We start from the raw sequence: 26070 nt of genomic DNA, 5'->3' as shown, positions 1-26070 counted from the left end.
TTAGTTTAACAGTAAACAGTGTCAAAAAAATTTAAAAACATCTTTCCAATCTGGGTTTTCCTTATTTCTCTGAAAGAATTCCTCTAGTGAATAAAGTGAGGTCTCAAGTAAATAATTTTTCAAGCTACGTTTAAATACTGATGTACTACTCCTTATACTTTTGATGCTGTTGGGTAGGGAATTGAAAATTTTCGTTCCAGCGTACTTTACCCCTTTCTGAATAAGTGTCAAGCTCTTTAACTCACAGTGGAAATCCTCTTTTCTTCTGGTGTTATGTTCATGATGTAGGCAATTCGTTTCATACAGAGTGGGGTTATTTATTATGAAGCACATCAGTGAATATATGTACTGAGATGTTGCTGTCAGTATTTCAAGTCGTTTAAACAGATTTCGACATGAGGTTCGTGGGGGTACACCACAAATGATTCTTATTGCCCTTTTTTGTGCTGTGAGGATTTTCTTTGCGGCAGGTGTATTGCCCCAGAAGATGATGCCATAACACATGACTGAATGAAAATAGCCAAAGTAAGCTGACTTTGAGATGGTAATGTCGTTGAAGCGTGACAAAATTCGTAAAGCAAATGTTGCCGACGTCAGCCGTTTTAGTGTTTGTAGAACGTGATGTTCCCAGTTCAGCCTACTGTCCACATATACGCCTAGGAATTTTGATAAGTACACTTGCTTTATCATCTGATCATTCTGTGTGATAACTATTTCTTTTGGGTTTTTGTGGGTTGTCTGGAACTGGATAAAATTGGTTTTTTTCAGGTTTATTGAAAGGGAGTTAATACTAAACCAACCCAGAACTTCTTTAAGGATATCATTGACCTCGGACTCTAAGTCAGTAGTTGACACATTATCCACCACAATGCTCGTATCATAAGCGAACATTGTAAATTTACACTGCTTATTGATGGATAAAGGCAGGTCATTAACATATATGAGGAACAGCAAGGGCCCAAGCACTGATCCCTGTGGCACTCCCTGCTGCACAATTCCCCACTCAGAGTCCACTATATATTGTGATACACTATCTGAAGCATCTAGAGTAATATTCTGCTTCCTATTTTCGAGGTACGATTTTAACCAGTTCCCTACAGGTCCAGTAATTCCATAATGACAGGCCTTCTTGAGGAGTATCTGGTGATCTACACAGTCGAACGCCTTTGATAGGTCGCATAAGACACCAATTGGCAGCCTCTTTCTGTTTATAGACTCTAGAACATCATTTGTGAATGAGAAAATTGCGTTATCTATTGAAACACCCTTTTGAAAACCAAACTGCTGACTGTTAATGATGTTCAGGTCACCAAGGTGTGCCACAATCCTGTTGTACAGAGCTTTTTCTAGGACTTTTGAAAATGTTGTTAATAGAGAGATAGGGCGATAGTTTGACACATTTGTAGCATCCCCTGCTTTGTACAGGGGCCTGACAACAGCGTATTTCATTCTGTCTGGAAACACTCCTTGTTGCATGGATGTGTTGCAGATGTGAGCCAAGACTTCGGTCACTTCACTACAGCAAGCCTTCAACAGCTTGCTTGAAATATCATCGATACCAGCAGAATGTTTATTTTTCAAAGACTGTATGATTTTTTTTATTTCATTGGCAGTAATGGGAGGCACACTTATTTGACTGAAAGGTTCTGGAAAATTATTTTTCATTACACAGGCAGCTTTATCTACAGAACCATGGCAACCTATCTGTGTTGGGACAGTTAAAAAATGTTGGTTAAAGATTTCAGCAATTTCCTCACTATTAGTTATCTCTGAGTTGTCAACAGTTAAAACAATATTTTTGTCTTTGGTGTAGTTTACAGTCCCTGTTTCTCTCTTTATCACATTCCAGATTGTTTTAATTTTATTTTCAGAATTAGTAATTTCAGATGCTATACACATACTTTTAGAGTTTTTAATTACTTTGGCAAGAATTTTACAGTAGAGTTTATAATGTTTTAGCTGAGCAGGGTTGTTAGAAGTCTTTGATGCTATGTAGAGTTGCCTTTTTCTCTGACAGGAAGCTATGATGCCCTTAGTGAGCCATGGTTTTTTTGCAGACCTAGCAGGTTGGACTCTGTATGACTTTTTTGGAACTACACTTTCAAAGGTACATGCTATCTCATTTGTGAATAAATTGTATTTTGAATTAGCAGTTTCTGCTAGATAAACAGGTGACCAGTCAGTATGCTGAAGACATGATCTGAACGTTTGAATAGCTTCCTCACTTATTTTCCTTACTGTTTTCCATCTAGGTGAGGTGTCACTCAGAGGAATTCCCAAACTGTTGAAAGTAACTCGTTGTCCGTCATGGTCAGACAGGCCATTTATAACCATTTCAATATTAATATGGTTGACTTTACTCTGATCAACAAAAACATTATCAATGAGAGTACTGGAAGAGGTTGTGGTTCTGGTGGGCGAGCTAACCACGGGAACAAGGTTGTACGTGCACATGAGATTTTCAAACTCCACCTTGCAGGAAGAATGAACCAAGAAATCTATGTTAAAATCCCCAACAACTACTATGCCCCTATTTTTTCTACTTAAGTACAACAAAAGAGTATCTAATTGTTTAACAAACACTTTAAAATTACCAGATGGTGCCCTGTAAACTGCCACAACTGTTAATCTGGAGACAGTGTCTGGCACCTCTATAGCACATACTTCAAAATGTTGCTCAAAGCAGAATCTATGTACATCTATTGCCGTGAACAAGACATTGTTTTTTACATATACAGCTACTCCTCCTTTGTCCATATAGTTCCTGCAATAAGACGTTGCCAAAACATAGTTGGGAATAGGGACCACTTCAATACCAGCAGTGATGTGGTGTTCTGTTAGACACAGAATGTGGGCACTGTTTATACCTTTTGTGTCTTCTATATTTGCTGTGAACTGATCCAGCTTGCAGTATAGGCCTCTTATGTTCTGATGAAACACTGTTAACTTTTGTTTGTCTTTAATTGTATTGCTGTTTGAGTGAACTTTCGTTTGTGTATTAATTACTTGTTGCAGATTTTTGTTACTGGACCAAATCCTGCTAGAGTTGGCCCAGTTCACTAGTTTCCCTCGTTAGTTAGGGCTATGACTGGTCTGCTTTCATGATCGTTATTGTTTAGGCCTATTATTTCATGAAAAGCTTTTCCAATGTCTGCTGCTAGTTTATTTTTGCCAAATTGATTTAGATGTAGTCCATGCTTTGTGAAGCAGTGTCTCTCATACCTGTCTGTATCCAGTAGCGTCACATTCGTAAACTTAGTGCAAAAGTGTTTCAGTTTACTATTCATTAGGCGAATTTCTCTGTTCACACAAGACCAGTCTGCCAGGTCATATCTCGTGGGCACAGTTGTTAGTATTATGTTTGTATGCTGTAATAACTGCAGCAATACGAGTAGCTTTTTAATGTACAATTGGCCAGTGTGTTGTGAAAAAACAAAACTTTTGTGCTAAGTTTCCCCCCAGATGCTTGTTTTGTATCACCCACTTTCACTTAATCAGTGTCTGACAATACCTCTCTGAGGTAATTGTTGTGCCATGTTCAAGGAACTCATCAAGAATCACTCCCTTAGAGTCCAAAACACAGTAGCTATGATCTCTCTTGCTGACGGCATTTGCAAACACTTCCTTGGTTTCTTAGGGGAGTTTGTGTGTCCCCATTCCATCAACTGCCTATTTGTTTCACAGTTGACATGCTTCACCCAAGTCTTTTCTCGTAATCTTTGAGGAAGATCCCCCCCCCCCACCCACCCACCCACCCCCCCACCACACCCCACCCCCACACCCCCTCCACCTAGCACATAATTTGTAGTAACCACACTCCTCCACCATAATTCCATACACCAAACTCTGTGAAATCTTTGAAAAATGTTGCAAAAGTTCCATAATATTGAAATGAAAATTTGCACGAATTTTGTAATTGATATTCATCACCAGTTCATCAGTCACAAGGCTAGATCTACCACTCCAGTCCTCATAATTAAAATTGGTACAGCTATTTTTAAAATCAGTGCACCACTGCCTCACTCGGCTTCCTTTCATTATTCCTTTTCTGTACACATCAAAGAGGACATGATAAATTTTAATTGGTTTGTAGTTTTTTGCCAACAAAAACTTAATCACAGAATGCACCTCACAAGTGGCAGGATTTTCTATTGCAGTGCACATTTTAACACATTGCAGAAAGCAAAGCAGCAGAGACATAGACCACATGCTAACACAGTGGATGTGTACTGAATATAGGAACATTGTGGCTGTATCCCCGCCCATTGCTCCAAAAGACCAAAATGTCTGCCACTTCCTGGATACCTTCATATTTGCTTCTGCAATCAATGGAATGGACAGTGTCTTGAAGGGAGGATATAAGATGAACATCAACAAAAGCAAAACGAGGATAATGGAATGTAGTCGAAGTAAGTCGGGTGATGCTGAGGGTATTAGATTAGGAAATGAGACACTTAAAGTAGTAAAGGAGTTTTGCTATTTGGGGAGCAAAATAACTGATGATGGTCGAAGCAGAGAGGATATAAAATGTAGACTGGCAATGGCAAGGAAAGCATTTCTGAAGAAGAGAAATTTGCTAACATCGAGTATAGATTTAAGTGTCAGGAAGTCATTTCTGAAAGTATTTGTATCGAGTGTAGCCATGTATGAAAGTGAAACATGGATGGTAAATAGTTTGGACAAGAAGAGAATTGAAGCTTTCGAAATGTGGTGCTACAGAAGAATGCTGAAGATTAGATGGGTAGATCACATAACTAATGAGGAGGTACTGAATAGGATTGGGGAGAAGAGGAGTTTGTGGCACAACTTGACCAGAAGAAGGGATCGGTTGGTGGGACATGTTTTGAGGCATCAAGGGATCACCAATATAGTATTGGAGGGCAGCGTGAAGGGTAAAAATCGTAGGGGGAGACCAAGAGTTGAATACACTAAACAGATTCAGAAGGATGTAGGTTGCAATAGGTACTGGGAGATGAAGAAGCTTGCACAGGATAGAGTAGCATGGAGAGCTGCATCAAACCAGTCTCAGGACTGAAGACCACAACAACAACAACAACAACATCAATGGTGACTTTACTACAACTATTAATACTACTACCAACACCACTACCACCACCTCCACCACCACTAGCAGGAATAGTGTTTTGTTTCTTGAAATGTAACAGACACAACACCTTTCCTACCTGACAATAACAGCGTGCTTCATCCTCCTCAGCCTCAATCTAAAACTAACCGTACTGCTGCTACTTTCAACAGCAATTGTAGCAGTATTTGTATTAGTAGTAGCAGTATTGTATTAGTAGTAGCAGTAGTAGTAGCAGTCTGTTTGTCAGAGTACAATATACTGCCATGGCTACCTGTCAGCCATAACCTAATTTAATAGCTATAAACAAGAGTCACAGCTACAGTGACACTGGTGTTAGTATCAGTTCTATTAGTATTGTGACTGTCATACCCACTGCATGACATGTGAAGTGCTGTGGTATGTCCACTTCAGAGTTTTGCTGACACATACATACACACACACACACACACACACACACACACAAACAAACAATGTAGCAGTGTAGGTCAGCATCAGCTGTATGTTCAGTGTTCTCACATAATACTGTGTTTTCTGTGGAAAGGTGCACTGACTTGTTTCTTGAAGCGAGGGAAATGCAGGAGCAAGGTCTCATGTGTAATGATACACCCATTAGCATGCATAAAGAGTAACAAGACATTCAAAAACAAACTAGAATTGTGATATTGAATATACAGAAGATTTTTTACTCATTTGCCCAACAGTGAGGAAGCCAGAAATATTATAAATTTTGCACAAATTCATAAACTGACAGCAAAATCTTGTGGTATTTTCGAATCAACTATATGTCGTATTAACGGTGCTGAAACGTTGGAAGAATCTTCATGGCTGAGCACATGTTTCACTTCATTACCATAACAGAAGAGAGTGTTCAACAGCTAGAAAAATACAGGGTGCTCTTCTTGAAAAAATTAATTATTCTGGTTCATAGATCTCCATTCTTTGTCTTCTCTACTCACTTGGTTTTTGATTCGGAAAGTAAAAGGATGGACAAAAAATTTTAATGAAATGCAGAGACATTGCAGATGAAAGAGTGAAGTTATAGCATACACTGCACTTATTGCATGCTGAAGACAATAGGTCTACAGTACATTTAGATAAAATTTGGGTGGAACATAACCATAACATAACCATATGAAGAAATGTATTTTGCTCTGACTTCAAAAGAAATACTGGGCTGAAAGTACCTATATTTTCTTTTATATTGTGTATATTGTGGCCGGCCCGGGTGGCCGAGTGGTTCTAGGCGCTACAGTCTGGAAACGTGCGACCGCTACGGTCGCAGGTTCAAATCCTGCCTCAGGCATGGATGTTTGTGATGTCCTTAGGTTAGTTAGGTTTAAGTAGTTCTAAGTTCTAGGGGACTGATGACCTCAGAAGTTAAGTCCCATAGTGCTCAGAGCCATTTGAATCTTTTTTTTTTTTTTTTTTTTTAGATTATGAGTGCAGTGATGGAGGGTCTGTAAAAGGTGGAGATAGTGAATACTCTTGGTCCTATTAAGGTGAGCCACCGGAACAAAAATTCTGCCAGTGGAATACAAGTACTCGCACAGTGCCACGCATGGAGTCTCTAATAAAAAAAATGTTTTCATTGGTGATATGACATAATACTGATGTCTCAGATGTTACAAAAATTAGTTTTATGTTTTTCTTTGCAACTTTCTCACAGGAAATTTCTGAGACATCCAATGGAAGGCAAATTCATTAGTGAAGACATTTTTTGTTACATAAGAGAAACAGTTTCACACCCCTTATTGTATTTTATTTTTTATCTTCAAATACTTTTATGTTTTCATAATAAAATACACTATGTGATCAAAGGTATCCAGACCCCCTGGATGAAAATGACTTACAAGCTCGTGGCACCCTCCATCAGTAATGCTGGGATTCAATATGGTATTGGTCCACCCTTAGCCTTGATGACAGCTTCCACTCTCGCAGGCATACATTCAGTCAGGTGCTGGAAGGTTTCTTGGGGAATGGCAGCCCATTCTTGACAGAGTGCTACGCTGAGGAGAGGTACCGATGTCGGTCGGTGAGGCCTGGCATGAAGTTGGCATACCAAAACATCCCAAAGGTGTTCTGTAGGATTTAGGTCAGGACTCTGTGCAGGCCAGTCCATTACAGGGATGTTATTGTCATGTAACCACTCTGCAGGAGGCCGTGCATTATGAACAGGTGCTTGATCATGTTGAAAGATGCAATCGCCATCCCAAAATTGATCTTCAACAATGGGAAGGAGAAAGTGCTTAAAACATCAATCTAGGCGTGTGCCATGATAGTACCACACAAAACAACAAGGGGTGCAAGCCCCTCCATGAAAAACATGACCATACCATAACACCACTGCCTCCAAATTTTACTGTTGGCATTACATATGTTGGCAGATGATGTTCCCCAAGCATTCACCGTACTCACACCCTGCCATTGGTTCGTCACATTATGTACCATGATTTGTCACTCCACACAACATTTTCCCACTGTTCAATCATCCAATGTTCATGCTCCTTACACCAAGCAAGGCATCATTTGGCATTTACCAGCATGATGTATAGCTGATGAGCAGCCGCTCGACCATGAAATCCAAGTTTTCTCACCTCACCTCCCACCTAACTGTCATAGTACTTGCAGTGGATTCTGATGCACTTTGGAATTCCTGTGTGATGGTCTGGATATATGTCTGCCTATTACACATTATGACCCTCTTCAACTGTCGGCAGTCTATGTCAGTCAACAGATGAGGTCAGCCTGTACGCTTTTGTGCTGTATGTGTCCCTTCATATTTCCACTTCACTATCACATCAGAAACAGTGGACCTAGGGATGTTTAGGAGTGTGGAAATCTCACATACACACACACATGACACAAGTGACACTCAATCACCTGACCATGTTCAAAGTCCGTGACTTTCGTGGAGTGCTCCATTCTCCTCTCTCACGATGTCTAATGACTACTGAGATCGGAGTACCAGGCAGTAGGTGGCAGCACAATTCACCTAATATGAAAAACGTGTGATTTTGGGGGTGTCCTAATACTTTTGATCACATAGTGTATGTATCATATCAATCTATAAACTTTAAAAATGTTTACATTTTTCTTTCAGTACAAGTATGTTAGCACTTCTAATTTTTACCGCAGGTTAAAGCAAAATGTTATTTTTCTTGCAATGTTAGTTTTTACTTTTTAATGATGCAAGAATTTTCTTTTGGGAAGTATTCCATCATATTCTAGACCAAAAATATAGACATCTAATATTTTTTGCAGTATTTTTATTAAAATTTGAAATTAACATTAACTGGCAATGCTGCAAGAAGGTGAGATAGCCATGAGTTGTCCATTTTGGTGACAGCCATTATAGTAGTATTTCATTTATTGGTGAGGAACATAGTGTCCTGGCTACCCATTTGCAATAGTCTGCTTTAACAGTCATATTTATGAATATCAATAGCTGTCACTGTAATAGTAACAGAATCAGTACTTGTAGTGATAGCATTTTGTTTCTTGAGACAGCAGAACATACTGTCATTAACTACCTGACAGCAACAACCAATTTTCATGATGTATAAGAGGCAGTCAAATGAAAACCAAACATCTGTCTCAACAGGGCTATGAAATGGTTCCATTCAAAAGCAATTGCCACATGCATTAAGTCATTTACCTTACTGGGAAACAAGATGATCAGTTCCTGTTTCATAGAACTTGGTCAGCCACCGACGAATCCGCAACCACACCCACTCTAGCACTTCCTCATCAGACTGAAACTGAGATTCGCTCATGTCTATGTCTTTCTTCAAGTCACCAAAGATGTGAATATCACACAGTGAAAGATCCGGGCTGTACAGAGAGTGTTGCAGTCATTGCCAACCAAATCACTGAAGTGTAGCCTTCACCAGATTGGCAGTGTGGGGGCAGGCAGTATTGTGTAACAGGATGATCCTGTCTGACAGCATTCTCTGGGTGTCTTGATGTAATGGTGCATTACAGTTCTTGCAAAGTGTCTTCATAGAATTACACACTGACTGCGCTTCCACACCCGAGGAACTCAAAGAGCAAAGCACCGCCGCAATCGAAGAAGCAAGTCATCGTGACATCACATAATACCACCATTTTGAGCCTGAGGGCAAACAGCAAAGCCAACAGTGGAAAAGAAATTCAAAGTTCTTCATGCACATTCTAGTAAAGGTCATGGTGACCTCCTTCTTCAACTGCAGGTGCCCTCTGCTTGTAGAGTTCCTTGAGTGCGGGTCCACAATTAATGCACAGTGCTATTAAGACATTTTGCAGACATAGTGAGCTGCCATAAAGTCAAAATTCCCAGGAATGCTGCCAGACGGAATCATCCTTTTAGAAGACAATGGCCGCCCCACATTACCAATCGTATGGAGGCTACACTTTAGTGATTGGTTGGGGAACAATGCAAAATCCTCCATACAAATCAAATCTTTCACCATTTGATTTCCACATCTTTGGTGACCAGAAGAAAGATGTGTGTGGACATTGGTTTCAGTCAGACAAAAGAAAACTAGAATGGGTGCCATTGTAGATCCATCAGCGGCTGACTGCATTCTGCATTTATCATCTTGTCTCCCAGAGGGATAAATATCTTAACATGTGTGTTGATTACTTTTGAATGGAACCATTCCATGGCTCTGTTGTGGTAGGTGTTTGATTTTCGGTTTTCATTTGACTGCCCATCATATTTGCTGTTGCCATTAGGTGTTATTACAATTTATTTATTTATTTTTAATCCAACATCAACTGATTGCAAATTTTCTTTTATTTCCCTCAGTCTTCTGGATAAGGCAGAGCTTTACTTACTAGAGTTACATATTATTGCCTGTTTTCTTAATTTAGTTGAGAGGACAATGTTACATATGAAGGGATTATTCCAATAGTGGTACAAGTCCATTACCTCCACTTTTCTGCCTGTAATGCTTCTGAAATTAATGATCCAAACAAACAGAAAGGAAGATTCATCTCTAGCAAGAAGCCATGTGCTTGAATATTTCTGGTATCTCAACTGCAGATTTTTCAGCGCTCATTTAACTTTAGGACTCTGTATCTCAGAATGAACAAAAATGGACTTGTACCACTATTGAAATAAGCTCGTCATATATGGACTATACATTAAATTAATTTGCTATTGCAATACATAGATTAGGAAATTTACAGTTTGTGACACAGTCTTCAGATCTGAGATTAATATATTTATAGTTTGTGACACAGTCTACGATCTGAGATTCATATATTTTTAGAAAAAGGGTCTTCCATCATACAAGTGTAGTAAATGTAGAAACGCATCTACTGGATACACAGGATTATTTAGGAGCCATAATTTTAATTTCTTTCTTAGTTCTGTAATGGGCAATTTGGAGATATTAGGATGGAAGCAATTCAGTAGTTTTGTACCTGCATAGTGAGTGCTTTTCTCATGTTGTTCTATGAGAGATATCGTGAGGTCTCTCTCTCTACCTCTAGTGTTGGGGTCATGTATTTCTTTAGTAAGTGTTTTGTTACTAATATCCATATTAGTACAAAGGTTATTAGTGGTGCTGGAACAAGTAGTTTCCAGTACTGTAACACACCTGTCTGCAGCCCGCGTCTCCATGGTGACAAACGCCCCCGCTGCGGCTCGCGGTGCCGGTGCACTGTCCTGCGCCATTGTGAGGCGCCTCTCCAGGGTGGCGACACGCGCCTCCATCTGGCGGCGCTGCTCCTCGGCCTCCTGCAGCAGCTGCCGCAGCCGGCGCTGCTCCACCTCCGCTTCCCGCCGGCCGCGCTCCGCAAGCTCCAGCTTGCGCACCAACTGTTCCCTCTCCTCCTCACCCTCGCCCAGCTGCTGCTCCAGGTCGTGCACCTCCTCCTCCAGCCTGGCGGCCTCCGCCCTGGAAGATGACAGCTCCGCCTCCGCTTTCTTCCGCGCGGCCTCTGCTGCCTCTAGCTTCTCCTGTAGCTCCTTCACTGCTACACTGGAACCCTGCATGGCAGTAAATGTGAGTGTATCTCATTCCATACACATTTAGTATTCTAAGTTGCTGTTCTGCCACTGTTTCCTAAGTATGTAAGGAATATACACGAGGGCAGAACACTCTAGTGTTACAACAATTCATAAATTCCCAAAAATCTGAGCCGTGTAGAGCTACAGGTGCTGAATTTCAACAAATATTGAGCCTACTATTAGCTACTAAAAATTATTAACGTATGAAATTTTTGGAATACATTTGTCTAGGTAACAAACACTTATGCTCATAAATTAAGGATAATGCTGATACATGATGAAACAATGCTCTGGCGGGTGGTTTGTCAGTTTAAATCACCTCGGGGTATGACCATGCGTTGCAATGGTCCTGCGGTCACCACACGGTGGCACTGGCGGCAGTCCTCATACACAGAGGTGTGTAGGTGCATGTTAGAGTATGGTGCAGTGAGTAAGTGTGCAGACATTTTGAGATGTGCTATTGGTGACTGTGTGTTGAAAATGGCTCAAGGAACACATACTGATGACGTTATGAGGCGTAGAATACTAGGGCGACTGGAGGCTGGTCAAAAACAGCAGGTCGTAACACAGGCACTCCGTGTGCCACAAAGTGTGATCTCAAGATTATGGCAACGATTCCAGCAGACAGGAAACTTGTCCAGGCACTACAGTACAGGACGTTCACAGTGTACAACTCAACAGGAAGACCAATATCTCATCATCAGTGCCTGCAGATGGCCATGAAGTACTGCAGGTAGCCTTACAGGGAACCTTACCTCAGCCACTGGAACAGCTGCCTCCAGACACACAGTCTACACAGACAACTGAACAGACATGGTTTGACAAACTGCTTATTGGCTTTTGTCTCGGAAGTTCTGGCTGTAGAGAAGCACTATCACACGCGCTTGTTTAGAGAAGCTGTAGAAATACAAAAACACGCAAACAGTTTCAACAAGAAAGAGGAAAGCCTTAAGGTAAATGGATCCTGGCTTCCCGTACTGCAGCGAATGACTGTCGCAGGTAGCAAGAGGAGAACCACACTGGAAATGACCGCGGAGAAGCCCTCGGACATTGGCGCGCCAGGTACATATAGTCTGCGGCCGCGAGCTCGGCTCCAGTTCACCACCGGCAATGGAGGGTGAAGCTTTGACAATGCCAGCCACTCGTGCTGGCGAAACGTCAGAAAAATCATTAGATGAACGTCAGCCGAAGAACCCGAGACAGAAGCCAATAGGCAGTTTGTCAACAAGTGGCCACGAAAGCCTTAACAGACATGGTTTATTCACCCGGAGACCTGAAAGGTGCATTCCACTGACCCCTGGTCACAGGAGTGCCCGTAAAGCCTGGTGTCAAGAAAACAGTACATGGTAATTGGAACAATGGACCGAAGTTATGTTCACAGACGAGTCCAGGTATAGTCTGAACAGTGATTCTCGCCGGGTTTTCAACTGGTGTGAACCAGGAACCAGATACCAACCCCTTAATGTCCTTGAAAGGGACCTGTATGGTTTGGTGGTGTGGGGTAAGATTATGATAGGTACACATACACTCCTGCATGTCTTTGACAAAGGAACTGTAACAGGTAAGGTGTATCGGGACGTCATTTTGCACCAGTATGTCTGCCTTTTCAGGGGTGCAGTGGGTCCCACCTTCCTCCTGATGGATGATAACGCACGGCCCCACCGAGCTGCCATCGTGGAGGAGTACCTTGAAACAGAAGATATCAGGCAAATGGAGTGGCCTGCCTATTCTCCAGATCTAAACACCATCGAGCACGTCTGGGATGCTCTCAGTCGACATATCACTGCACGTCTTCAAACCCCTACGACACTTCAGGAGCTTTGACAGGCACTGGTGCAAGAATGGGAGACCATACCCCAGCAGCTGCTCGACCACCTGATCCTGAGTATGCCAACTCATTGTGCAGCCTGTATACATGTGCATGGTGATCACATTCCATATTGATGTCAGGGTACATGTGCAGGAAACAGTGGCGTTTTGAAGCACATGTGTTTCAGGATGGTTTTGTCATCACCAGTACTGTGGACTTACAGATCTGTGTTGTATGTGTTCCCTGTGTGCCTACACTACTAGCACCAGATTTGTGTAGCGCCACATTGTGTGGCACCACATTCTGTACTTTCCTTAATTTATGAGCATGAGTGTATTTAAGTGATTAACATTGCAATATCACAAGTTAATGTAAGTGTGTGATAAACCATTGCAAATGTGAATGATGGTACATCAACATGCAGTGTAACCACCAGAATGTTGAATGCAAGCATGGAGATGTGCATGCATTGTGCTGTATAGGTGCTGGACGTCAGCTTGTGGATGGAGTTCCATGGCTCTTTCACTTGGTCAGTTGATACAGGGATAGTTAATGCTATTTGTGCATGTCACTGGAGTTGTCTGATGATGCCCCATATGACAGACCTGGTGATCGAGCAAACCATGCCAACATTTCAACACTCTGAAGACCGTGCTGGGTTACAACAGCAGTGTGTGGCTCATCATTATCTTGTTGGAACACACTCTGTGGAATGCTGTTCATGAATGGCAGCACAACAGGTAGAATCATGAGACTGATGTACAATTTTGCAGTCAGGGTGTGTGAGATACCCATGAGGGTGCTCCTGCTGTCGTATGAAATCACACCCCAGACCATAACTCTTGGGTTAGATCCAGTGCGTCTAGCATGCAAACAGGCTGATCACTGGTCCTCAATTGGCCTCCTTCTAACCAACACTAGGATGTGAATTCTTGAGGGAGCAAAAGATTTTGATTAATTATGGAGACAGGGCAATTAGTATACAGGGTCAAAATATTCCACTGCTAACACTGGCAGAGACAAAAGTAATACTTCAAATTTCTAGGAAACCTATGGGCAGGTAACAATCACAGTTAATGGCAAACAAATTAAAAGATAACTCATAAAATTGATACATATTCAAAGAAGGCATGCTTTGTGGCAGTCTGAGAGTCAGACTGCAAAGAAGGTGGAAATGAACGGTTTTGGTAGATGGCAAAAAGAATCCATGAGTAAGAAGGTAAGTCACACATGTGAGGGAAATAAGACAAAACAGCATACATCACAAAGTGGTGAAGTAAAAAATAATGCAAATCAAAGGCAACTTGTGAGACAAAAAGTGATGAGTTATCTTTAAGGCAAGGTAGTGTGGTGCCAGAAAGTGACATGAAAATAGGCCGTAAGGAAGGAAAAAAAATTGAAGGATATGTGTAGAAACAATATCAAATCCCTGTAATGAAAATGAAGTTACTACTGCCAAACAGGAAGTAATGACAGTTATGTATTCTCATTGTACTGAATATGAATGAGACTGAGTATGATCTCAGAGCTGCATAAGTATTAGGGGAACCAATAGAGAAAGTGACATTAATCCAAACAGTATCAAATGGTTTGGGCCTGTACAGAAATTGTATCACCCAGGTTAGAGAACAGCCAATTTGATCATTTGAACAAAAAGGATCAACATGAATTGGATAAACTTCGTAGTGCATACTGCATTTTTTTTTTTTTTTTATTTTATTTAAAAGGTGACAAATGGTGATCTTATAGGAGCAAATCAAAGAAACCTTTAATAAGGATTTAATCATTCAAAATCAGAGTTCATGGAATGCACCTATATTGCCTGTAGAAAAAAAAGGATGGCAGTGGAATCATGAAATACAGATTCATAACCAACTATAGAAAACTGATCGAATTTTCAGTCGGGGAAGCCTTTTCCATTTCTACCAGAATTGAGATATTGGACGTTTTGGATTTAATCAGTGGGTACTATCAGAGTTCAGCAGAACCAACAGACAGAGAAAAGACAGGGCATAGTGCAAATTGTCAGCACTGTGAGTGCAAAAGTCTGCCAAAGAATGCACATTCCAGACACTAATGAATGTAGCTTTGGAAGGATTGCAAGTGTTTAGTGTATTTGGATGACAGTTTGACAGAGCACTGAAAGACCTGAGTCGAAACAAGGCCCCAGGAGTAGACATTCCATTACAACTACTGACGGCCTTGGAAGAGCCAGTCCTGACGAAACTCTACCATCTGGTGTGCAAGATGTATGAAACAGGTGAAATACCCTCAGACTTCAAGAAGAATATAATAATTCCAATCCCAAAGAAAGCAGGTGTTGACAAATGTGAAAATTACTGAACTATCAGTTTAATAAGTCACAGCTGCAAAATACTAATGCGAATTCTTTACAGACGAATGGAAAAACTGATAGAAGCCGACCTCGGGGAAGATCAGTTAGGATTCCGTAGAAATGTTGGAACACGTGAGGCAATACTGACCTTACGACTTATCTTAGCAGCTAGATTAAGGAAGGGCAAACCTACATTTCTAGCATTTGTAGACTTAGAGAAAGCTTTTGACAATGTTGACTGGAATACTCTCTCTCAAATTCTGAAGGTGGCAGGGGTAAAATAAAGGGAGAGAAAGGCTATTTACAATTTGTACAGAAACCAGATAGCAGGTATAAGAGTCGAGGGACATGAAAGGGAAGCAGTGGTTGGGAAGGGAGTGAGACAGGGTTGTAGTCTCTCCCTGATGTTATTCAATCTGTATATTGAGCAAGCAGTGAAGGAAACAAAAGAAAAATTCAGAGTAGGTATTAAAATCCATGGAGAAGAAATAAAAACTTTGAGGTTCGCCTATGACATTGTAATTCTGTCAGAGACAGCAAAGGACTTGGAAGAGCAGTTGAACGGAATGGATAGTGTCTTGAAAGGAGGATATAAGATGAACATCAACAAAAGCAAATCGAGGATAATGGAATGTAGTTGAATTAAGTTGAGTGATGCTGAGGGAATTAGATTAGGAAATGAGACACTTAAAGTAGTAAAGGAATTTTGCTATTTGGGGAGCAAAATAACTGATGGTGGTCAAAGTAGAGAGGATATAAAATGTAGACTGGCAATGGGAAGGAAAGCGTTTCTGAAGAAGAGAAATTTGTTAACATTGAGTACAGATTTAAGTGTCAGGAAGTCATTTCTGAAAGTATTTGTATGGTGTGTAGCCATGTATGGAAGTGAAACATGGACGATAAATAGTTTGGGCAAGAAGAGAATAGAAGCTTTCGAAATGTGGTGCTACAGAAGAATGCTGAAGATTAGATGGGTAGATCACATAACTAATGAGGAAGTATTGAATAGGATTGGGGCACAACTTGACCAGAAGAAGCGATCGGTTGGTAGGACATGTTCTGAGGCATCAAGGGATCACCAATTGGAGGGCAGCATGGAGGGTAAAAATCGTAGAGGGAGACCAAGAGATGAATACACTAAGCAGATTCAGAAGGATGTAGGTTGCAGTAGGTACTGGGACATGAAGAAGCTTGCACAGGATAGAGTAGCATGGAGAGCTGCATCAAACCAGTCTCAGGACTGAAGACCACAACAACAACAACATCAATGGAACATAATGAGAAGCTGCAGCAAATCTTGAATGTGTTAAGGGCACATAGGTTAAAGTTACAATCACATAAGTCTGAACTGCTGTGAAAGGAAGTAATATTTTTATCATATGAAACACTAGATAAAGGTGTAGAGCAAGACAAGTGTAAAATGGAAAAGGTGGATAACTTCCGAGTTCTGCAATCTGCAAAGGAATTAAGAAGAGTATCTGGGGCTGGGGTGGACATTATCATCAGTTCATTCCAAAGTTCAGTAAAATTGCAAATCCATTGTGTAAAACCGCTGAAGACCAAAGTGTCATACGAATAGAAAGACCAACAACAAGGAGCATTTGAAAAATTGAGAGAGATTATAAATCCTTACATATTGAGCTCCCAAGATTTTGAGAAATTGTTTATAGTAACAACAGACACCAGTGGAGAGGTGTTGTCTGTGACAAAGGAAGATAGGTGCCAATTTACCAATCACTTAAGCTTCAAGGTCACTGATAAGGTTGAAAGGAGCTATTCTCCAGCTGAGCTAGAATGCTTAGCAATCGTATGGACAACAAAGCAGTTCAGGAAATGTGTCTATGATAGACGTTTCCCCTTAATAACAGTTCACAAGCCATTGATGTGGACTTTCAGTGTCGAAGATGCTATGTCAAGGGTACTAAAATGGGAGTTGAAACTAGAGGAGTATTCTTCTCGCATTGTGTGTACACCAAGAAAACTCAGTGCAAATGCAGATGCATAAATTGAATGTGGTCTGATGATATACATGATATAAGTACAGGCCATATACATTGAATAGCCAAAGAAACTGATACATCTGCCTAATATCATGTAGGGCCCCCATGAAAGTGCCACAACATGATGTGCCAAGGACTCGACTAATGTCTGAAGTAGTGCCGGAGGGAATTGACACAGTGATTCCAGCAAGGCTGTCCACAAATCTGTAAGAGTATGAGGGGGTGGAGATCTCTTCTGAACAGCATGTTGCAAGGCATCCCAGATATGCTCAATAACATTCATGTCTGATGAGTTTGTTGGTCAGCGGAAGTGTTTAAACTCAGGAAGTGTTCCTGGGGCCATGTTGTAGCAATTCATGATGTGTGAGGTGTTGCTTTGTCCGGCTGGAATTGCCCAAGTCCATTGGAATGCACAAAGGATGGGAATGGATGGAGGTGATCAGGCAGGATGTTTACATGCACGTCACCTGTCAGAGTCATATCTACACGTATCAGGCATCCCATATCACTCCAAATGCACACTCCCCACACTATTACAGAGCCTCCACCAGCTTGAACAGTCCCCCGCTGACATGCAGGGTCCACGTATTCATGAAGTTATCTCCATACCCACACACGTCCATCCGCTTGATCCAATTTGAAATGAGATGCATCCAACCAGGCAACATGTTTCCAGACATCAAGGGTACATTGGGCCTTCAGCTCCAAAAGCCCATATTGATGATGTTTTGTTGAATGATTCACATACTTATACTTGTTGATAGCCCAGCACTGAAATCTGCAGCAATCTGCAGAAGAGTTGCACTTCTGTAACACCGAACAATTCTCTTCAATTGTCTTTGGTCCAATTCTTGAAGGATCTTTTTCCAGCCACAACAATGTAGCAGAGTTAATATTTTACTCAATTACTTATATTCATGGTACACTTGTGAAATGGTCATCTGTGAAAATCCCCACTTCATCGCTACCTTGGAGATGATGTGTACCATCATTCGTGTGCACACTAAAACATAATGTTCAAACTCATTTAAATCTTCATAACCTGCCATTTTAGCAACAGTAACTGATCTAACAACTGCACCAGACACTTTTCTTATATAGCCATTGCTGACTGCAGTGCTGTACTATTCCTCTTTACATATCTCTGTATTTGAATACACGAGCCTATACCAGTTTCTTTGGCACTTTGGTGTGAGAGGTAAATGAAAAACAAGAGGAAGAAAATGAGGAATCTGGCATGGAGGGAAATTCCACAATTACAAAGGAAATGCACTACAACCCATTGCATCAGGGAATGCACAGAACCTTGGACTGAAAAGATAATTACAAGCACTAGAAAGCATGAAAACAGAGGTACAAGAAAATATTAGGAAGTGCCACAGGGGCCAAACAAATTCCATCCAGACCAGAATAAAGGCGCCTCTAGTAATTACAGACAGAATAATGACAGTGTTCGAGAAATGTAACGTGGGCATCATAGGGTCATTAGACACAACAACAACTGGGAATTGATACATCTTGATATTCCAAGATGACCTGAGCAAGTTCACACTAGCAGTGCCCATTGAGAGACAGAATGCTGGAACAGTGGGACAGGAATTTGTAAGAGAAATTGTGGTAAGGTACAGAATTCTATCAGTGTTATTGACAAACCAGGAGTCAAATTTTTAACATAAAGTGTTCAATAGAGTATGCAAATTATTAAGGATCCGAAGGACCAGATACAGTGTTTCACCTACAGACATAAGGGGCACTCGAGAGAACTCACAGGGCACCAGTGGAATATTTGTGACACTTCATAAGAGAGGGCCACAGTGACTGAGATCTATCAGTACACTATCATATTTTACTTTTTAGAACAGATGATGAAGAAATTGAAGAAATGTATGACGAAATAAAAGAAATTATTCAGATACTGAAGAGAGACGAAAATTTCATAGTCATGGGTGACTGGAATTCGGTAGTAGGAAAAGGGAGAGAAGGAAACGTAGTAGGTGAATATGGATTGGGGCTAAGATATGAAAGAGGAAGCCGCCTGGTAGAATTTTGCACGGAGCACAACTTAATCATAGCTAACACTTGGTTCAAGAATCATAAAAGAAGATTGTATACATGGAAGAGGCCTGGAGATACTGACAGATTTTAGCTAGACTACATAATGGTAAGACAGAGATTTAGGAAGCAGGTTTTAAATTGTAAGACATTTCCAGGGGCAGATGTGTACTCTGACCACAATCTATTGGTTATGAACTGTAGATTAAAACTGAAGAAACTGCAAGAAGGTGGGAATTTAAGGAGATGGGACCTGGATAAATTGACTAAACCAGAGGTTGTACAGAGTTTCAGGGAGAGCGTAAGGGAACAAATGGCAGGAATGGGGGAAAGAAATACAGTAGAAGAAGAATGGGTAGCTTTGAGGGATGAAGTAGTGAAGGCAGCAGAGGATCAAGTAGGTAAAGAAACGAGGGCTAGTAGAAAGCCTTGGGTAACACAAGAAATATTAAATTTAATTGATGAAAGGAGAAAATATAAAAATGCAGTAAATGAAGCAGGCAAAAAGGAATACAAACGTCTCAAAAATGAGATCGACAGGAAGTGCAAAATGGCTAAGCAGGGATGGCTAGAGGATAAATGTAAGGATGTAGAGGCTTATCTCACTAGGGGTAAGATAGATACTGCCTACAGGAAAATTAAAGAGACCTTTGGAGAAAAGAGAACCACTTGTATGAATATTAAGAGCTCAGATGGACCAGTTCTAAGCAAAGAAGGGAAAGCAGAAAGGTGGAAGGAGTATATAGAGGGTGTATACAAGGGCGATGTACTTGAGGACAATATTATGGAAATGGAAGAGGATGTAGATGAAGATGAAATGGGAGATATGATACTGCGTGAAGAGTTTGACAGAGCACTGAAAGACCTAGGTCGAAACAAGGCCCCGGGAGTAGACAACATTCCATTAGAACTACTGACGGCCTTGGGAGAGCCAGCCCTGACAAAACTCTACAATCTGGTGAGCAAGATGTATGAGACAGGCGAAATACTCTCAGACTTCAAGAAAAATATAATAATTCCATAAGAAAGCAGGTGTTGCCAGATGTGAAAATTACCGAACTATCAGTTTAATAAGTCACGGCTACAAAATACTAACGCGAATTCTTTACAGATGAATGGAAAAACTAGTAGAAGCCGACCTAGGGGAAGATCAGTTTGGATTCCATAGAAATATTGGAACATGTGAGACAATACTGACCCTACGACTTATCTTAGGAGCTAGATTAAGGAAAGGCAAACCTACGTTTCTAGCATTTGTAGACTTAGAGAAAGCTTTTGACAATGTTGACTGGAATACCCTCTTTCAAATTCTAAAGGTGGCAGGGGTAAAATACAGGGAGCAAAAGGCTATTTACAATTTGTACAGAAACCAGATGGCAGTTATAAGAGTCGAGGGGCATGAAAGGGAAGCAGCGGTTGGGAAGGGAGTGAGACAGGGTTGTAGCCTCTCCCCAATGTTGTTCAATCTGTATATTGAGCAAGCAGTGAAGGAAACAAAAGAAAAATTCGGAGTACGTATTAAAATCCATGGAGCAGAAATAAAAACGTTGAGGTTCGCTGATGACATTGTAATTCTATCAGAGACAGTAAAGGACTTGGAAGAGCAATTGAACGGAATGGGCAGTGTCTTGAAAGCAGGATATAAGATGAACATCAACAAAAGCAAAACAAGGATAATGGAATGTAGTTGAACTAAGTCGGGTGATGCTGAGGGTATTACATTATGAAATGAGACACTTAAAGTAGTAAAGGAGTTTTGCTATTTGGGGAGCAAAATAGCTGATGATGGTCGAAGTAGAGAGGATATAAAATGTAGATTGGCAATGGCAAGGAAAGTGTTTCTGAAGAAGAGAAATTTGTTAACATCGAGTATAGATTTAAGTGTCAGGAAGTCGTTTCTGAAAGTATTTGTATGGAGTGTAGCCATGTATGGAAGTGAAACATGGACGATAAATAGTTTGGACAAGAAGAGAATAGAAGCTTTCGAAATGTGGTGCTACAGAAGAATGCTGAAGATTAGATGGGTAGATCACATAACTAATGAGGAGGTGTTGAATAGGATTGGGGAGAAGAGAAGTTTGTGGCACAACTTGACTAGAAGAAGGGATCGGTTGGTAGGACATGTTCTGAGGCATCAAGGGATCACCAATTTAGTATTAGAGGGCAGCGTGAAGGGTAAAAATTATAGATGGAGACCAAGAGATGAATACACTAAGCAGATTCAGAAGGATGTAGGTTTCAGTAGGTACTGGGAGATGAAGAAGTTTGCGCAGGATAGAGTAGCATGGAGAGCTGCATCAAACCAGTCTCAGGACTGAAGACCACAACAACAACAACAACAACAATACAATAGCTACATATTAGTACTGAGCACACACCTTTTGAGTTAATGTTTGGGAGTAAAGTGAAAAATGAAAACAAAGTTGGGTATAATTATGGTAAATAAGTATATCAGTTGCAAACTAGAATGCAAGAAGCATACCAAGTAGCACAAGAAAAGGAAAACAAGGGCGAAAAGAAGTCAGTAAGGCTCATTATGACATGATGGAGAACCCAAAAATATTTAGGATAGGAGATAAATTTCTTTTTTATGATGAGATTGTAAGGAGGGGTGTTTCTAAGAAGATACATGCACAATGCCAAAGACCATATGAAGCGACTGCAGTAGATCTACCAAATGTGACAATAAAGATGCCTAGGAATAAGCCTAGGAAAGTTAATGCAAATCAGTTGAAGCTCTATTATTAAATGTAAATTAAATAGAAGGGGAGCGAGCAGTACAGAACATTGTGATATATATGAACCTGAGAATGTTTGACGAGAAATTTTATAGTTTTTATCATTGACAATTTAGGTGCTCATCTCAAAAGTGCCAGTTTAGACATTAGATAATGTAGCATGATGGTCACCCAGCCCATACTGCATGTGATCATGTGCAGGAACACTAGATTTCCAGAAAAATGGTTAGGACACCTTGGTCCTCAGGAACGGATTGCACGGTTGCCCAATATAGCATCAGTGGATTTTTTTTTTGTGGGACTATCTAAGGAATCATGTTTATCTCACTGAACTCACAACCTCCTATCACTTCAAACAGTGCAGTGAGGAAGCTTGTCAGTCAGTGACACCAGAAAATTTATGTACAACATGTTACAGCCCTGCATAAAACTTTCAATGTTTCTAGCTCCTAACTAAAATTGATAGAAATTTGATTTAAATTTATTTGTACATGGTTGTTTTAAACATGAGCATTGATCAACAAAGACTGAGACTGATTTTTTCCTGTAGCTTCTGTGATAGTTTCCTATCTGTCCCATGAATAATTGAAAAGAGCAAGTCCTTATGTATAATGTGTAAAGGTGGCAGCACTCTTGTATTGGTAGATTGGTAGTAATGTTCTATCCTGCAGACATTCTTTACATTTCGCGTACCAAACAATGGAGGTGATGCGAGAGGAGCAGTATGGTGCAATAACGTCCTGTGGTTGTTTAAATCAAACTCACAAGACTTACTAAAAGCTGCAGCAAGCATGTGGTGAAGATGCACTATCTTGTGCAACAGAGTTAGGTGGTTCAAGGACATCAAAGAAGGCCAGATAGTTTGTTTTACGCAAGGTGGGCCTGGAGTTTTGGCTTCTGCTGTAACTGAGGTCGATATCTACCCAGCTACTGTGATTGCCTGTGAGAATCAGTTGACAGAATTACATAACAGAGGGAAGGGTTGCAATTATGCATGATCATCACCATATGATCTGTGTTTGTGTCCAATGGGTGCCATGTCTGTTGAGTCCTGAAGAAACGGCTACATGCATAGAGATAAGTTGTGAGGTGCTGCATCTGTCTGCTGATAGAGGGGATGCATTTCTGGAATTGATTATCACTGTTGATGAGTCATGGTGGCATCATTATTATTCTGAAAGAAAACTGAGAACTCTGAAGCAGTGCTAAAGAAAGGTGAGGCGATTCTCAAGGACCTGACAGCACCATGTGTTCGAGGACTGGTAGAGACACTACAAAAAGTGCATTTAAATAGGACAGGAGTACTTTAAAGAGATTGTACAAACAATGAAATGGTGTAATAAACATCTTTGAAAAAAATCAGTCTCAGTCTTTGCTGATCAGCCCTCCTACATCAACTACATGATAAAAGAAAATAATTTTCTGTTATTAAAAAATATAAGTTGTTGCTATAACTCTAATCTTCAGAACAAGGATTTATAAGTAAATGCGACACTGGCCTTTGATAGAGTTCAGCTAATGAGAAATACCAGATGATACCAGCAGAGGGGGTTGAAACGTCAATCGCGTAAAAAACAACTGAAGAGAAACATAACATGGCCTAACAACCTAAAAGATCTTAGCATTCTAGAATTAATCTGTAATACTGATTCTGAATATTACTTTCATTTTGTTCTATCACATCAGGATTTTTCACAAAGTAAGATCTCATATCTTAAAGATTTAAGAACTCAGTGCTCAAATATTAAAATAAAATTTTGACCAATGTCAATATTTTTATAATCACTGTTTTACTTTTTAGCCATATACTAAAAATACCACAAACTGTTTTCTTAGCAACATTATGAGTGCTCTTTACATTTCATTTTCAAAATTTCTCATTTTTGATCTCCTGAAGAATGTTCATCTTCATTGCCTCTCTTCAACATTCAACAACAGTCAGCATAATACTTGCATTTTATTATCTCTCCATTTCCTTAATATACTGGTGGAAACACTTTCCTTGGTCTTCACTGTAGTGTCCCAGATTTTTTGAGAAGTGGTCAGTATGTGAGTGTAGGAGGCAGACTTGTACACTAATGCTACAACTATACTTCTTGAAACTTTCCAATATGGTTTTTGACAATTTTTGTAGTTTGGGTGTTTTTCATTCCTTAGAAAGTTTTCTGTAACAGAATTTTTCTCTAACATTCACTGTACTCTCAAATTTGTGATCCCTGAATGCTGACAAAATGTCTCATTATGAGTTCTGTGGCATGCATAGCTTTGCTCACCAGTCAGGAATGCTCCCTCAGTCATACCTAGCCAGGGGCACAACCAGAAACATGTGCTTTGAATCCATTGGAGTCAGACATAACCCTACATCTACCTAAATCATGAATTATGGTCACAATTATTAAACCATTTACTAGTTTAATGATTAAGAACAGGAAACTGTTGGCAGTTTTTGTCATGTGTTTTGCATTGATGTGTTTGTGGATGGACGTCACGTGTCTTCAAAGTGGGACAGTAATTGCACTATTGCCACATGTTGCAGTACCTGTGAGGGCTTTGAATAACCTCTGTGAGTCAGTGTCCCAGTTTGGAGTAGCACGGTGCACCACCAAGTGAAAGCATGTGCCTCGATAATGAGGAGTCATGTCATGGCACAACAGAAGAAATCGATTATTTTAGTTTCAAATGCCTGATCTCAAATTGTTCATACAAGCATTGCTCCCCATAGCAAAAGAAGTTGTTGTGCATTATTATATAATACACAGAGTTATTAAATGAAGAATTGCTCTGTATTCATTTGTAGAAAGTCAAAATTTGGTATTTTTTTCAGATTTTTAGCACAAGCACAATTGGAATGGTAAGAAATTCCATCAAACTACACCATCATGGTCCAAAGAAAATTTAATTGTAGATTTAGCAGTTCAGAACTTCAAGAAAACAACAGAAGTGAACCTGAACACACATATGTTTAACCCTCATGATGCCAAGGAGGAAGGGGGTATTTTGTGCCCACAGTTTGAAAATATTGTAATCTAATGAGGTACTTTATATGAGGGTAAGTCAATTATTATCCACAACGTAGTTATAAAATTTTATTGTTATCAAATAGGAAACTTACAAGAACATCATTTTTCGACATAGGCTACTTGCATTTCAACACACTTGGTCCATTATTGTACAAGCTTCCTGATGCCCTCATAAAAGAAGGTTCTCAGTTGAGCTGTGAGCCAGGAATGCACCTCTTCTTTCACTGCTTTATCCAAGGCAAATCAATGGCCCCTTAATACCTGTTTGAGTGGACCAAACAAATGATATTCAGAAGGGGAAAGATCACAACTATATGGAGGATGATCCAGTATTTCAAATTTGAGTTTCTGGAGCGTTTCAGCAGTGCGGGCAGCAGTATATGGACAGGCATTGTCGTGGAACAACGCAACACCTTTTTGACAGCAATCCTCGGTGTTTGCTTTGAATTGCAGGCTTTAGCCTGGCAGTAAGCATCTCACTGTAATGTACACTATTGACTGTTGTGCCTCTTTCCCCATAATGTTCCAGTACTGGACCTTGTGTATCCCAAGACACCATAAGCATCAGTTTTCCTGCAGACGATTGGGTCTTGAACTTTTTCTTGCAAGGCAAATTTGGATGTTTCCATTCCATACTCTGCCGTTTACTCTTCGGCTCATAATGATGGATCCATGATTCATCATCAGTAATGATCCTGTCTAAAAGTTGTCCCCTTCATTACCATAGTGATCCAAATATTTTTTGCAGTTGTCCAAGCACGTTTGTTTATGAAACTGTGTGGGCTGTTTTGGGACACATCTTGCACAAACTTTATGAAACCCAAGTCTGTTGCGGATTATTTCGTAGGCTGAACTGTGACTAGTTTGCAGACGATGACCATTTCATCAATAGTTAATTGTCTGTCTAAGAAAATCATTTCACGTGAACGCTCAATGGTTTCTTCACTTGTGGCGGTAAGCAGTCGTCCGGCTCCTTCATCGTGCGTAACACTTGTGCAACCATTTTGGAATTTTTCAATTCATTGTAGACATTA

At 40.4% G+C, this 26070-nt stretch overlaps 1 protein-coding gene across 2 annotated transcripts in view; it reads right to left on the bottom strand.

Annotated features, from left to right (window-relative positions):
* LOC126215227 (plectin) overlaps window positions 1-26070 on the bottom strand; it is a 233579-nt gene that overhangs the window by 157941 nt on the left and 49568 nt on the right. For both annotated transcript variants that reach the window (XM_049941893.1, XM_049941894.1), the window contains exon 3: window positions 10669-11060. In XM_049941893.1, the coding sequence (XP_049797850.1) occupies window positions 10669-11060 (392 nt within the window). The remainder of the gene's footprint in view (window positions 1-10668; window positions 11061-26070) is intronic.

This window comes from Schistocerca nitens, chromosome 12, assembly GCF_023898315.1.
Source record: "Schistocerca nitens isolate TAMUIC-IGC-003100 chromosome 12, iqSchNite1.1, whole genome shotgun sequence".
In the NCBI taxonomy this organism is placed as follows: Eukaryota; Metazoa; Arthropoda; class Insecta; order Orthoptera; family Acrididae; genus Schistocerca; species Schistocerca nitens.
This window is presented reverse-complemented; position numbering and strand designations above follow the sequence as displayed.